This window comes from Phycodurus eques, chromosome 4, assembly GCF_024500275.1.
Source record: "Phycodurus eques isolate BA_2022a chromosome 4, UOR_Pequ_1.1, whole genome shotgun sequence".
NCBI lineage: Eukaryota > Metazoa > Chordata > Actinopteri > Syngnathiformes > Syngnathidae > Phycodurus > Phycodurus eques.
In genome coordinates this window covers 5,727,580-5,742,281 of record NC_084528.1, presented here as the reverse complement: position 1 = coordinate 5,742,281, position 14,702 = coordinate 5,727,580, and the positions used below count along the sequence as shown (strand labels likewise).

Genomic DNA, 14,702 nt, shown 5'->3' with positions numbered 1-14,702 from the left:
ATCCAAAAGCAGGTACCGTGTTCAAGAAGCGTGGCGAGGGGGTGGTGGGATCAGACTTTGCACTTAATGTGTCCGTGAAATGCAGGACTCCTCTGCCTTGTCTGTTTTCAGAGAGGTGTCGCATGGGGTATGGTTGAGTTGAACGGGGTGCTTCAGCTCTAGTTGCTAACCAAACACAAATAAACAGAGGAGGAACGTTGGAATTAATGATAGAGAAAGAGGAGGCGTGTCGGAGGCGGGCAGAGTGAGCCCTAAAAAGTGAAGAATCGGTGCGCATGACGCACACTTCCAGCCTCAGCTGCGGACGGGACTCCCACAGTGCTGCTGCCTGCCTGCCTGCCTGCCTGCCTGCCTGCCTGCCTGCCTGCCTGTCTCCCAGACCCACTGCAGCTCGGTCCCACTACACGAGTGTAGCGTGCACATGTCCGAGGCGTAGCACTTGGCTGCATGGCTGTGAAAGTTTCATGGACTTCGAACTTGGAAAACCTATAGTGGCGCTGTACTGGAGCCGGTCGCTTCAGTAGTTCCTGTGGATTACTGGCATACCGCAGGATTTTGACAGCTATTTATTGGGGTAAGAGTGTGTTTGGAAGGGTACATGCCGACGTACGTCACTCAAAACTTGACTTGTTTCGGAACTGCTCCGTCACTTCAAATACTTGCGCTGCAATGCGCATCAAAACCAGCACTTGTCATCTTCCCATAAACGAAACCAATGGATCCATGAGGCTGATTATCGCTTCTTGTTGAGCAACGTTGCTTTTAGTTTTTGCACAAAAACATACGCGCGCTGTAAACACGATGTTGCTATAACGCAAAAAAAATACAATCATAATAATAATAATAATAATAATAGAATAAAGAACGTCAGGAACACGGACACGCACACACGTTCAGGCAAACTGTCAAAGTGTAAATGAAGTCCAAAGGTTAGGGAGAACATGTTGATCGAAATAGTGAGTATGGCAGAGTGTGTGTGTGTGTGTGTGTGTGGGGGGGGGGGGGGGGGGGTGCCTGTATGGTGACTTAAGCTGCACCTGTGCAACTTTATATTTAACCCCATCCTGTCTGATGTGGGGGGAGAGCCCAATCCGAAGACTTATACTGTGAAAGTGTTTTCAAAAACATCAGCGGAACAATCGAGGCCTTGAGTCATCCCGTGCATGCTGTCTCCAAGCATTTGCCTGGAGGAGGAATACTACATTTAGTTTGGGTTTGATTTATAAAATGATGGGAACGGGATAAAACATCAATTCCGAAAAGCCCCCAAAAAGAAAGGAGTCATTTTTCTTCTGTTGCCCTCAATAATCATTCTCGCTGTCAAGTAATCAATCTCTCTCTCGCTGTGATTCAGTCCAAAATAATTTCGGAGATTTACTTCATTCACTGTTGGCAGCTCACCTGTTTTGTCTTATTTTCCTTTTAAACTAATTGCAAAGGTAGCTTGAAATCTCGAAGTGGAAGCGTCAGAAGAGAAACAGGTTACTCCTAAAATTGTTCAACAATTCAAAGAAATACGAAATGCCTCTTTAGCATCCTCATAATTAATACGCCTATACAAAGGCTTTATGTATTTGATCATGCCTTATAATAATGTTAATTGTTGTGGTTCAATTTTCCCAAAGGCCCCCACAGAAATTTCACGAGAAAACATGATGTCGCGTTTTTATTGTATTTTATTTTGCTTTATTCAAAGAAATGAATAGATACACGTTCATTTGCGTTTGTCGCCATCACCGAAAATAATGACTGTATACAGTGACGACTTTCGGAAAGCCCGTTGCATTCATTGTCAAATGTGCCTTTTTAAAAAACATATATATGATTAGTTTATTTATGTATTATTAATTTTTAAATGGCGCTTGTTCGCACAGTCTCGTATCCGCGCTCTCCACAGACGACCGCTTCGGCGTGCGATCGTGGTGAGTTCGAACAAAGTGGCCATATTATGCACAATGATTCCCATTGCGAGGTTAGGGTCCTTCGTTCGAGACGCAGGATCAATTTAGGGATACGCTTTTGCTGCAATGCAGCGTTCATTCTGTAAATCTCTTGTGTCTGCCAATCCACGCGACTAACAGCGGACATGTTTTCTGTTTTCCAAGGGGTTGTCGGCGTGTCCTCTGCACAAGCGTGAGCCGCGATGGGGAGCAAAGCTCTGCACGCTCCGATCCCCCTGCACCCGCCCCTGCAGCTCACTAACTACTCCTTCCTGCAGGCCGTCAACACGTTCCCGGCTGACCAGCTGCAGGGACTGTACGGCCTGAGCGCCGTGCACACCATGCACATGAACCACTGGACTCTTGGCTACCCGCACATCCAAGGACTGAGATCGACTATCACAGAAATGGCAGCCGCCCAGGGCTTGATGGACCCCAGGATTCCATTCCCGGCTTTGCCCTTCACCGCCGCCGCGCAGCTCTTCCATCCAAAACAAGCTTCAGTCACGCACGGCGTGCCCTCGCTCATGCACAAGGACAGGCCGAGGTTCGACTTCGCCAATCTGGCCCTGGCCGCAACGCAGGAGGACCCGCCGAAGGCTGCGGATTTGGCCAAGCTGGCGTCGGGACTAGGGGGAACCATAACCGAGCTGAACAAGCTGTCCCCGGACAGAAAACCCACGAGGGGCAGGCTCCCGTCCAAGACTAAAAAGGAATTTATTTGCAAGTTCTGCGGCAGGCATTTCACCAAGTCCTACAACCTCCTCATCCACGAAAGGACCCACACGGACGAGCGGCCCTACACCTGTGATATTTGCCACAAGGCCTTCAGAAGACAGGACCACCTCAGAGATCACAGGTACGGCACGACCCTCCGCCTTACTTATCCCGTAATAACGATGACCTGAAGTCGCTTTGAAATCGCGGCTGTCTCCTTCAGCGCGCAGAAGCTCTCGCGAGCAGACTCTCACTTTTTGCGCGTTACAGACGGCCGCTTTAGTAGAATATTCTTCTTTTCAAAAAAAAAAAATAATAATAATAATAATGGATATTCGGCTTGTAACCCTCCCCACGCCAACCGTTGCCTCGTAGCGCACCTATAATTGTCATTTCTTTTTTTTTTTTACAGATACATCCACTCCAAGGAAAAGCCATTCAAATGTCAAGAGTGTGGGAAGGGATTCTGCCAGTCTCGCACTCTAGCAGTCCATAAAACCTTGCACATGCAGGTGAGATGCCAATAACACCAACATATTTCATGCATATGTAGCTTTTCTTAGCTTTATGACCATTCGTTCACATATGCATGCATTCGTGGGGATGTTACAGAACGTCTGTCGCGGTCAGTCATACAAATGGGGCACATATCTCACATTTCAAAATCCGCATGCGTTCTAATTTTGGAAAGATATTCATGATCAAAGTTCTACATCATTGAAAGGAATAATCCTTTGCTTGCTTTAAATCTAAACAGGAGTCTCCCCACAAATGCTCCACATGCGGAAGAACCTTTAATCAAAGAAGTAACCTGAAAACTCACCTTCTCACCCATACAGACATCAAGCCCTACAGCTGTGGCCGCTGCGGAAAGGTGTTTCGGCGCAACTGTGACTTGCGACGGCACAGTTTGACGCACAGCCCACATCGGGACTTCTAGGTCTGGACAGAAATAAACAAAATAAACAGAAAGGAAAAAAAACAACAACAACAACAACAATGAAACAAATGGAAACGAGACGAGAAGTCAGCAACCTTTGTGCATGGACAATATCCGAACGTGGACACTGCAAACACATGACTTGATTGCACAGCATGTGGGACACCACCATGTAAATATCAAGATCGTGTACATAAGAAAAACTGTATTTTCTGGCATTCAAATGATAAAGTTGTTATAAAAAAAAAAAAAAAAGCCTGTGTTGAATTTGTATTTTAGAAATAAATATTTCCATTACATTCATTGGTGTGCTTTTATTTGTATATGACCTCAATGTTCACATGAACCTAACGTGCTCATCAATTGTATAGTTTATAGTCGCTAAATTGACGACTGCAGCAGAATGTACAGTATAAGCAAGCAGAAGACACACATTTCTACTTAAATTTAAAAACAAACAAACACTTCAAGGCCTTGGATCATTGACGAAGCTAAACCATTTCCGTATTTACTAAATAATTATCATATTACAATCGCACAAGCATCTCAACATTCCCATTTAAATAAATGTTGAAATGGATCACTATAATGTCAGTCGTATCGCGTTTTCACGACGCTATCATGACGGCGGAGACAATTTGGAGATAACGTGACAAGTTGAATAACACAGGACAAGAACGGGAAACTAAAGTGTGGCAAAAGATTCAGTCATTTTCTTTTAAAGCGAAATGAACTGCAACTAGGTTCATTTCAAATACAAGATAAGAAAACATGTAGGCGTGTATGTTTTGTATGCCGCTATTAGAAGAAAGGACATTTGGGGTGTGCGATGAAAGCTCGTATTTAGGCTGTGTGCAGAAAGGGTTGGATTGAATCCAACTAACCTTTGATTAGGGTGATCTTGAATATTAACCCACAACAGTGTCGGACAGATAACACATCCTCATCATCATCATTTTTATAATTTTTTTTTTTTTTTTTAATTGATTAGTTGGCCTTGAGGCCTGTTGCTTCATAACTGCAAGAACCACAGACAAAAAAAAAAAAAAAAAAAAAAGATCAAAATCTGCTTTTCCACGCACATGGGAAACAGTTGCTTAAATGATAGTACATTTACACTTAACGGTCTTAAAGACTGGCAAAAAGAAACAACGCAAGTTTTTAGATATTAATAGATATGGCATTTTTTTTATAATAATAACACAGCTGGATATTTCAAAAATAAAAAGATCACAACAGTTGTGAATATTATATATTTCTAGAAATGACAGTAAGGACTTCTGTCTTGGAAATAAAGAACTTTCAAATAGATGAAATCATTTCGAGGGCATTAGTCAACATTTCGTCATTTTGTTCTGGCTGGACATCTTACAAACCAGATGCACACAAGGGCTTACAGTTTGTCTTTCGTGTTCAGATTCATCATCTAACCGCTATTTGTAGAAAGCAATTTTAATGTTGGCTGGAAGTTTATATATATTTTTTTATTTTATTTTTTATTTTTTATTTTCTGAATCACGTTGTGTGCAACGCGTTGGTCTCAAGATGATTTCAGAGTAAATCGTCTGTGCATCGGACAAGGTACACAAATACATGAAGCAAACAAAGTAAATGGTTCATGTTAAAATATGTAAATAATTTCATGATAACATATGGCGGTGACTTTCACTCTTTTTCTGCTTACATTTCTGACTAGTAACCCTTCCTGGGCATTTTCAACAATTTGGTCAAGCATGGAACTGACAACAGTATATATGTTTGTGCCGTTCATGCTTCTGATAGGACATGCTCTCAATTATAATTTATAATTGCCTATACAGGGAGGGACGGCTCTAATGCCAGCAGTAATAGCTACAACTTCATAAACAATAAGTCAGTACATTTGGACTATATTAACAACATGATTCAAGGCCTGTATACAAAGTCAGTTCCAAAGTTGTTAAAAAATTTTTTATTTTAAAATGAGGTTTATGGCTCCAAACTAAAATGATGTACACTTAAAAACGATTTTCAACGTCGTGTATGGTAATCTTGTGAACTTTCTATGAATATATATATATATATATATATATATATATATATACATATACACACACACGTTCAATTCATACGCTGATAAAGTTTATTTTCCTATATGGTGCCTCCAAAGGTCCCCTCACATACCCCTAAAATAATACAGTTGGTGGCCCATCTTTGTTTGTTCGGGCTACAGTCTACAAATAGTGACCAATCAAGCAAAACAAATAATTGGGGAACGAGGCGTAATGTCATTTTGAAAAATCGACTCTTTTTCCAAATTCATTTTTCAGCTGATTTCAAATGTGAAAAACTCCAATATTCACAACGTCAAGGCGTAAAGTTCCTCAGTACATTAGATTCGGGAAAATTCTAATGGCAAGAATAGTTTAAAATTGTTTCTTCCCTTAGATTACGTAGATATTATATATATATATATATATATATATATTTTATATAAATATATATATAATATATATATATATATATATACACGCATGTTAATTTGCATTACTAAAACGGGAATCTATGCACCGACAGAAACTGTCTAATGCTGATTTATATACACAAAGAAAGAAAGTACACATCAATTTCGTATCAAAACTCCATACGCGGCGTTTTAAGATTACGTTGCCCGACTGAACGCAACAACTGCTGCATGTAAAATAATATTGAGTCAAGAAAAATACCTGCAGACTGCAGAGAGATGCGCATATTCTGTGCGCGACGTTCTTACTCCGCACCGTGGGTAGCTGTATATTCTTCTAATATTGCCAGATTTTAAAATACCGATCTGAATGTATTAGGTAAAATTACGCCTCCGTTCTCGAATATTGAATTATTAGTTACAAATACACTAAACCGGTTGCTGAGACAATGTATAGTTTAGGCTAAATGACGCCTAGTTCCCCAATTATTTGCGTGGTAGATTAGACGCCATTCGGTTCTAAATGGCAACTCACTATTAAGCATACAACACAGTAAAATACGTATTATGACAAATCATTCCAATGTAGCACCTGCCGTGAACAAAGTAGTCGACTTTCACATTTACCAGCGGACGTAAAGGCAACACCAGACATGCGGAAGTCGTAATCGTGTTTACTGATGACGTTGCCTCTGGAGCGGTGGAGAACTGGGGGTCGGCGTTTGATAATGCAATGAAATCGTCACTTTAAATGCAAACTAAACCACCAGATAATCCAAGATAGTGTCGCGTGAGAGCATGTTTTTTGTTGTAACGCGTGTCTACCCGTTTGACTTCGAGAAAACCAAGTTAGGAGGACTTCTTTCAAGGAGTTAGCTTAGCTACTCTGCCTCGCAGCTGCGGCGCTGGTTGCTTTAAATGATGGCAGCTCGTAGCTAGCCTAAATACAGCGAAGTAAGTTTTCTCTACTCTACGGTACCATTTTAAAACAAAATGCCGTGTTACACGGGTGTGCACGAGTCAAGCACTGGCAAATATTGTGCAGCTCATTCACTACAGACGTATGTACAAAAAGTGAAGGTGGGTCAGAAAGCATTAGCAAACAGGCTAACTGATCATGCAGTTATTTGAAAAAAAAAAAAAAAAAAAGATAAAAATATGTAGGCACTCCATCATACGCAAACTACACCTCCCGCCTCTGTTTTTGTCTAAATATCCTTGCTGCCATACATGCAGCCGTAGCCACTGGACTAATGTGTCAAAATGGATGAAGTTTTAATTCATTTTGTGACTGTCCTGTACTTTATCTGTTCGAAGATGTTCCTTACCGAATACATGCTACAAGGCCTTCAGAAGACAGGACAGAGTCCTTTGTTAGAGCAGAGTGACACTGAGCTACATTTTGTAAGGTTTCGGTTGATTTTAATCTTGCATATGCACTTCTTTTCAGTCACCAGTACTGACGATAATAATAATAATAGTTACATGATAACTAAGCTGTTAAATGCACAACTCTGCCCTTGGGATTAATCTGTGAATAATTAGTATCTGGCCAGACAAGATTTAGAGAGGAGGAAAAAAAAAAGTGGCCTTAAATAAGAGTGCATTGCTTTTTTTTTTTTTTTTTGGTCCAAACAGCTGGTTTACAGAAGAGGGACACGATGTTGGAGTCCTATGTCACGCCGCTCCTGATGAGCTATGTGAACAAGTACATCAAGAATCTGAAGCCATCTGACTTGCAGCTGTCTCTCTGGGGAGGAGATGTCGTGCTCAGCAAGTTGGACCTGAAGCTGGATGTGCTAGAACAGGTACTTTCTGCAGTATGTAACCTCAGCTGTCTTGAGCCTTTTGCAATTTCAAGGCTAGATTTATTGGCATGGTAGGTATTTCATTAGTGTCCCAGTAAAGTGAAAATACGTCTTCTAAATTTGACACACCACTCAGAAGAGTGTTGTTAACAACCGTGTCAAATTTGAATGATTAAAAAAAATTGCCAAGAATATAAAATGAGACTTCAAAATCATGACAAAGCAAGCTTGTCTCTGCTCTCAGATGCTCTAGGTGTGGCTGCTGAATGCACTCAAATCATCACCCACTCAACTGTCAATCAAATACCTCTGTCAAACAAATACCTCTACTATGACCTTAAAAATGTCTAGCATCTTTCTTATGCTGACACATAACTACATGTTTGAGCTGGGAAACTAGATCCGCCTAAAGCCTCTGTTGGCTGGAATATATCCGTCGCCAGGCTTTTCCGTGCTGCTACTATGAGGCACTCTGGAGCTGCCACACCACCCCGAACCTGGTCCACAGGCTGACTGTCAAGTTGGACTTTTAAAAACATTTTCTACCCCCTCCTGGCCCTTCCACCTTTCTCACCGTGACATGGGCGTGCTCACAGCCGACTACAAGGCACTCTCAAGCAGCCACACTATTGCAAAGCCCTGGTCCACCCACTGGCTTTCAAGTCAGATTTCTTTTTTTTTTTCTTCTCCTGGCGATTCCGCCTTTTTCTGGATGATATGCGCGCACTCACTGCCAACAACGAGGCGCAATAAAGCATCCATGCCAGTGGACAATCCGAAAGCAAGATGCATTTTTGTGTTGTAGGCATAGCTAGCGAATAGGGGTGTAACGATTCAGTTTGGCAGCGATCTGATTCAATTCTAGGACAAGATCGGTGCATCTAAAGTGATCTGATCTGAAACGATTCACTGTTTGGAAATCGAGTCAGTATTTTTTAAGACAAAATTTCATTATGACTGTGAAATAAATACATACACCTAAGTAGTGGACAGTGCAGGCGAAATTTTTGAAATTCCGTTTGTTCCTTGTAAACGTATCAGGTAAACAAACCATAACCAATCATTATAGCAAATAATAATAGCTAACGCAGTTGCACTTAATTTGAATAAAATGCAACTAACATCTCTTCAGGTTGGATTAACAGTAGGTTTAGCTGCTACTTGCTACTGATGTTGTTTTTCAACAATACATAATACAAATCTTAATGTTATTGAACACAAAACATGTAATGCTCAAATATTGTAATTATATTTTTCAGTACCCACTCACTAGTCATGATGTGTGATGTAGTAGTTACGTAGCTCTGAGAAGGTCGTGATGTCCTAGTTACCATCTGTCACATGTGAAACACTATACAGCCGTGGTTCTCAAAGTGTGGTACATGTACCACTAGTGGTACGTGGGCTCACTCTACTGGCATGCAAGAATCACTGAGTTAAAGGTTTAAACTGTGCGTCATGTTACAGTGTCTTAAACTTTTTAAGAAATTTTTTAAAGTACAGTTGTATTTAATGTTTAAGCACAATACACTTGCATTTGATTGTTTATAACTGTTGTAAAGACATTTCCTTCGGTACAATGTTGATTGAACTTTTATGTGCAATACATTTTAATTGAATCATTAAGTATTTTTTAATTTTCCTATATTTAAGTGCAGTTTTAATGTTCAAACTGTGTCTAATGTTACAGTGGCTTACAATAATAAATGATGACCTTTAGATATCAATACTTTTTAGCAATAAAACCTCTCGTTTTTGATGAACTCTTTTGCCTACTACGCTACGGAATTTTGTTGGTCGTGATGATGGTGGTACTTGGAGTCCTAAGTATTTTTGAGGTGGTACTCTGTGTAAAAGGTTTGAGAGCCACTGCTCAACAGTATGCCTGCTCAATGCTCTCTTTCACTACTTTGGACTTTGTCTCTTAGTGAAGTGTTGGTGTTCGTATTTCGTGATGAAATATTGTACCGTGGCAAATTAAGTGTGTTCACGAACCTTTTAGCTCTCGATCATCCTATCATGAAGAAAAACCTGCTTGAAATGTCTCACGAATCGGTGTTGGGCCTCACTTGCTTGTTGGTTCCAGGTGATTGCGGCTTTTCATATTACTTGTATTCCACGACTTGTCGATGGCGGCAGTCAGCAGTTATTGCATGCCCGTCATGGTTTCTCTGCGATTGTTTTTTATTACTGCAAAACAGAAATGCGTCCATATTTCTGATTTAAGCTTTCCAGGACGTTCCCCCAATGTCTTCAACAAACAAGCACAGTCCAGTTGCCCTGATTCATCCATCCATCCATTTTCTTCCACTTATCAGAGGTCGGGTTGCGGGGGCAGTAGGTTTAGCAGGGACGCCCAGACTTCCCTCTTCACAGCTACTTCATCCAGCTCTTCCGGGGGGATCCCGAGGCGTTCCCAGGCCTGCCCGGAGACGTAGACTTTCTAGTGTGTCCTGGGTCATCCCGGGGACCTGCCTGGAACACCTCATCAGAGAGGCGTCCAGGAGGCATCCTAATCAGATGCCCTAGCCACCTCATCTGGCTCCTGCCAATGTGGAGGAGCAGCGGCTCTACTCTGAGCCCCTCTCGGATGACCGAGCTTCTCACCCTATCTCTAAGGGAGAGCCTGGACACCCTGCGGAGGAAACTCATTTCAGCTGCTTGTATCCGGGATCTTGTTATTTCGGTCACGACCCACAGCTCGTGACTATAGGTGAGGGTAGGAACATAGATCGACCGGTAAATTGAGAGCTTCGCCTTTCAGCTTAGCTTCTTCTTCACCACAACGGACCGATACAAAGTCTGCATCACTGCAGATGGTGCACCAATCCGCCTGTCGATCTCCCGTTCCATTCTTCCTTCAATCGTGAACAAGATCCCAAGATACTTGAACTCCTCCATTTGGGGCAGGATCTCATCTCCGACCTGGAGAGGGAACTCCACCATTTTCCGATTGAGGGCCATGGTCTCAGATTTGAAGGTGCTGATGTTCATCCCAGTCGCTTCACACTCTACCGCGAACCGCTTCAGTGCGAGTTGGAGATCATGGCTTGATGAAGCCAACAGAACCACGTCAGCTGCAAAAAGCAGTGATGCAATACTGACGCCACCAAACCGGATCCCCTTTACGCCTCAGCTGCGCCTAGAAATTCGGTCCATAAAAGTTATGAACAGAATCGGTGAGAAAGGGCAGCCTTGGCGGAGTCCAACCCTCACCGGAAATGAGTCTGACTTACTGCCAGCAATGCGGACCAAACTCTGACACTGGTCGTACAGGGTATCCCATACTCCCGAAGCACACCCACAGGACTTCCCGAGGGACACGGCCTTCTCCAAGTCCACAAAACACACGTAGACTTGTTGGGAGAACGTCCATGCACCCTCCAGAACCCTGTTGAGGGTGTAGTACTGGTCCACCGTTCCGCAGCCAGGACGAAAACCACAATGCTCCTCCTGAATCTGAGATTTGACTTCTTCTTTGGGCCCTGATCCCCCTGTAGTTGGAACACACCCTCCGGTCCCCCTTCTTAAAAAGGTGGGGGGATGGGTCCTGACTTAAAAAGGGGGACCACCACCCCAGTCTGCCAATCCAGAGGTACTGTCCCCGATGTCCACGCGATGTTGAAGAAGCGTGTCAATCAGGACAGCCTCACAACATCCAGAGCCTTTAGGAACTCCGGGAGAATCTCATCCACCCCTGCGGCCTTGCCACCGAGGAGCTTTTTAACCACCTCGACTCTTGAGATAGGAAAGCCCAGACTCTGCTTCCTCATAGGAAGGCGTGTCGTTGGAATTGAGGAGGTCTTTGAAGTGAAGTATTATATACTTTGAAGTATTCTCCACACAGACTCACAATGTCCCCACTATACACAGTGTTGATGGTGCACTGCTTCCTCCTCCTGAGACGCCGGATGGTCGACCAGAATTTCCTCGAAGCCGTCCGGAAGTCGTTTTCCATGGCTTCACCAAACTCCTTGCATGCTCGAGTTTTTGCCTCAGTGTCCACCAAAGCTGCGTTCCGCTTGGCCAGCCGCTACCGCTTTACGGCATCCCTCACCACTGGTGTCCACCAAAGGGGATTGCCACCCCGACAAGCACACACCACCTCACGGCCACAGCTCCGGTCAGCCGCCTCAGCAATGGAGGCGCAAAACATGGTCCACTCGGGTTCAATGTCCCCCGCCTCCCCCGGGACGTGGGTGAAGTTCTACCGGAGTTGAAACTCCTTCTGACAGGGGAATCTGCCAGACGTTCCCAGCAGAACGTTCCTCACCCTCACAATACATTTGGACCTGCCAGGTTGGACCGGCATCTTCCCCCACCGTCGGCCCCAACTCACCACCAGGTGGTGATCAGTTGACAGCTTCGCCCCTCTTTTCACCCGAGTGCCCAAGACATGCTCCGCAAGCCCGATAACACAACCACAAAGTGGATCATCGAACTGTGACCTAGGGTGTCCTGGAGCCAAGTACTCATATGGACACCCTTATGCTTGAACATGGTGTTCCTTATGGACAGTCCGTGATGGGCACAGAAGTCCAGTTCCTCCCAATCACACCCTGCCAGGTCTCACTGTCATTGCCCACGTGAGGATTGAAGTCCCCCAGCAGAACGAGGGAGTCCCCAGTGGGAGCGCTCTCCAGAAAGAACCCCCTCCAAGGACTCCAAAAAGGGTGGGTTCTCTGAGCTGCTGTTTGGTGCATAGGCACAAACAACAGTCAGGACCCATCCCCCCACCCGAAGGCGGAGGGAGGCTACCTTCTCGTCCACCTGGGTGAACCCCAATGTACAGGAGCCAAGCCGGGGGGAAATAAGTATACTCACACCTGCTTGGTGCCTCTCACCATGGGCAACTCTAGAGTGGAAGAGAGTCCACAACCCCTCTCAAGAGGACTGGTACCAGAGCCCAAGCCGTGTGTGGAGGCGAGCCAGACTATATCTAGTCGTAACTTCACGACCTCACACACCAGGTCAAGCTCCTTCCCTGTGAGCGAGGTGACATTCCACATCCCTAGAACCAGCTTCTGTAGCTGGGGATCGGTTTGCCAAGGTCCCGACTTCGGCCACCGCTCAGCTCACATTGCACCCGACCCCTTTGGCCCCTCCCACAGGTGGTGAGCCCATGGGAGGGCTATGGCTTTCAGGCTATGCCCGGCCGGGCCCCATGTGTGGAGGCCTGGCTCCAGAGGGGGGCCCCGGTGACCCACGTCTGGGCGAGGGAAATCGAGGTCCATTAGTAGTACTCATCATAAGGGGTCTTTGAGCGTGCTTTGTCTGGTCTCTCACCTTGGACCTGTTTGTCATGGGTGACCCTACCAGGGGCGTGTAGCCCCAGACAACTTAGCTCCTAGGATCATTGGGACGGCTCTGGGAGGGGCCTTGATTCAACCTTTGCGGATTCCACGCATTAAGTTTAGTGTGCTAATCAATGGAACACTGCTCCATCATATTTCCTGCACTGCGCAGGCTCATTCTTAGTGCACTCTGCCCACTCAATAGCGCCAGAAAAAAACTACTCTTTGATGCTCCCATGATCACTTGCGACCTCACGGACATAAAATCTTAATCAAGTAACGCTTTATGTCTTTATCATTAGAAATGCTAAAATACACACACATACGCATCCATATAAAGTGTGCCATGCCTAAATTCAATGTCTTATTTCGTATTAACAATGGAAACGATTGATTACCTTTTTAAAACGATTTAAATCGATATATTTTTGTCCGGAAGAGGAACTCTGCAAAGGACTGATCGATCCAATTGAAATGCAGGAATATAAATCGATACATCGATATCATGAATGAATCGTTACACTCATACTAGCTAGTTAACTGCACTTCGTATTTGCACTGTATAACTACTGATGCGACAAAGGCTTTCAAGTTCTTATAGTAGGAGAGACGACTTATGCCGAGGCCCAAGTGCATCACTGGTTTTAGTCACGCCCCCAAAAAACGTAACATTTGTCGTAAAGCCCTCTTCATAATACAGTAATCCCCGCTTTCTGCTTTTCGCGGGGGGTAGGGGCCAAGCTTAGGTGGGTTTTTCAGCAAAAAGGAGGGGATAGGTTCCACAGAAAAGAAAATGTAAATAGGTGAGTTTTTCAAGCAAATAATGGAGGGTAGATTAAAAAAAGAATAAATAGCGAACCATGAATATGCGGTACATTACGGTACATCTCTTTATTATAATGTAATGTCACGTTCAAATCAGATTCAATATAGATAATGTATGACTTGACTATAAGTGTTTCTATTATTTACCCTTTATAAAAAGGTCTTCAAGGTAGATATGGGTTTTTTGTTTTTTCAAACCATTGTTTCTGTTGTGTTTTTTTATTTGTCATTTGTAGGAATTGAAGCTTCCTTTTACATTCATGAGTGGTCATATACATGAGCTACGTATTCATGTACCCTGGACCAAGCTGGGTTCCGAGCCAGTCGTCATCACCATCAACACCATGGAGTGCATCCTAAAGTTGAGGGATGGAGACCAGGTTTGTTCACAATTTGAACACATTCCAAAAACATCCATGTTAAGTTGATTGAAGCCTTGTCTAAATGTGTGAATATGAGTGAATTGTTGTCTGTGTGTGCTATATGTGCTCTGCGATTGGCTGATGACCAGTACAGGGTGTACCTCACCGGTCCCACAAAGTCAGGTCGGATAAGCTCTTGCTTATTCGCGACCCTAATTTGGACACGTGCTTTCCCCTTATGCCAAAATTAAGATGTTGTATTCCATTTTCTGCCAGTGTTACAGGTTCTTTATTCGAATGTATCCCATATCAACCACTCCTATTGGTAATATTTACAAAATCAAAAATGGTCTTAGGAAGTCCGAAATATGGC

General features: G+C 43.8%; 2 protein-coding genes across 11 annotated transcripts in view; both read left to right on the top strand.

Moving 5' to 3' along the window:
* The first annotated feature begins 304 nt into the window (after positions 1–304).
* osr2 (odd-skipped related transciption factor 2) lies at positions 305–3,854 on the top strand. 2 transcript variants are annotated; one of them, XM_061675509.1, is made up of 4 exons: positions 305–574; positions 2,106–2,799; positions 3,070–3,169; positions 3,497–3,854. In XM_061675509.1, the coding sequence occupies exons 2-4, from the start codon at positions 2,144–2,146 to the stop codon at positions 3,569–3,571; spliced, it is 831 nt and encodes a 276-aa protein (XP_061531493.1). In that variant the 5' UTR covers positions 305–574; positions 2,106–2,143; the 3' UTR covers positions 3,572–3,854. The 2 variants fall into 2 exon arrangements, with proteins under 2 accessions (XP_061531493.1, XP_061531492.1); XM_061675508.1 differs by having other exon boundaries at positions 3,415–3,854.
* A 2,873-nt stretch (positions 3,855–6,727) lies between these two features.
* Positions 6,728–14,702, top strand: part of LOC133401149 (intermembrane lipid transfer protein VPS13B-like) — a 482,547-nt gene continuing 474,572 nt past the window's right edge. For all 9 annotated transcript variants that reach the window (XR_009768384.1, XM_061673722.1, XM_061673719.1 and 6 more), the window contains exons 1-3: positions 6,728–6,994; positions 7,679–7,848; positions 14,204–14,347. Coding sequence is in view for 8 of the 9 variants with exons in the window: in XM_061673722.1 (XP_061529706.1) it covers positions 7,702–7,848; positions 14,204–14,347 (291 nt within the window). In the remaining variant the exon portion in view is untranslated. The remainder of the gene's footprint in view (positions 6,995–7,678; positions 7,849–14,203; positions 14,348–14,702) is intronic.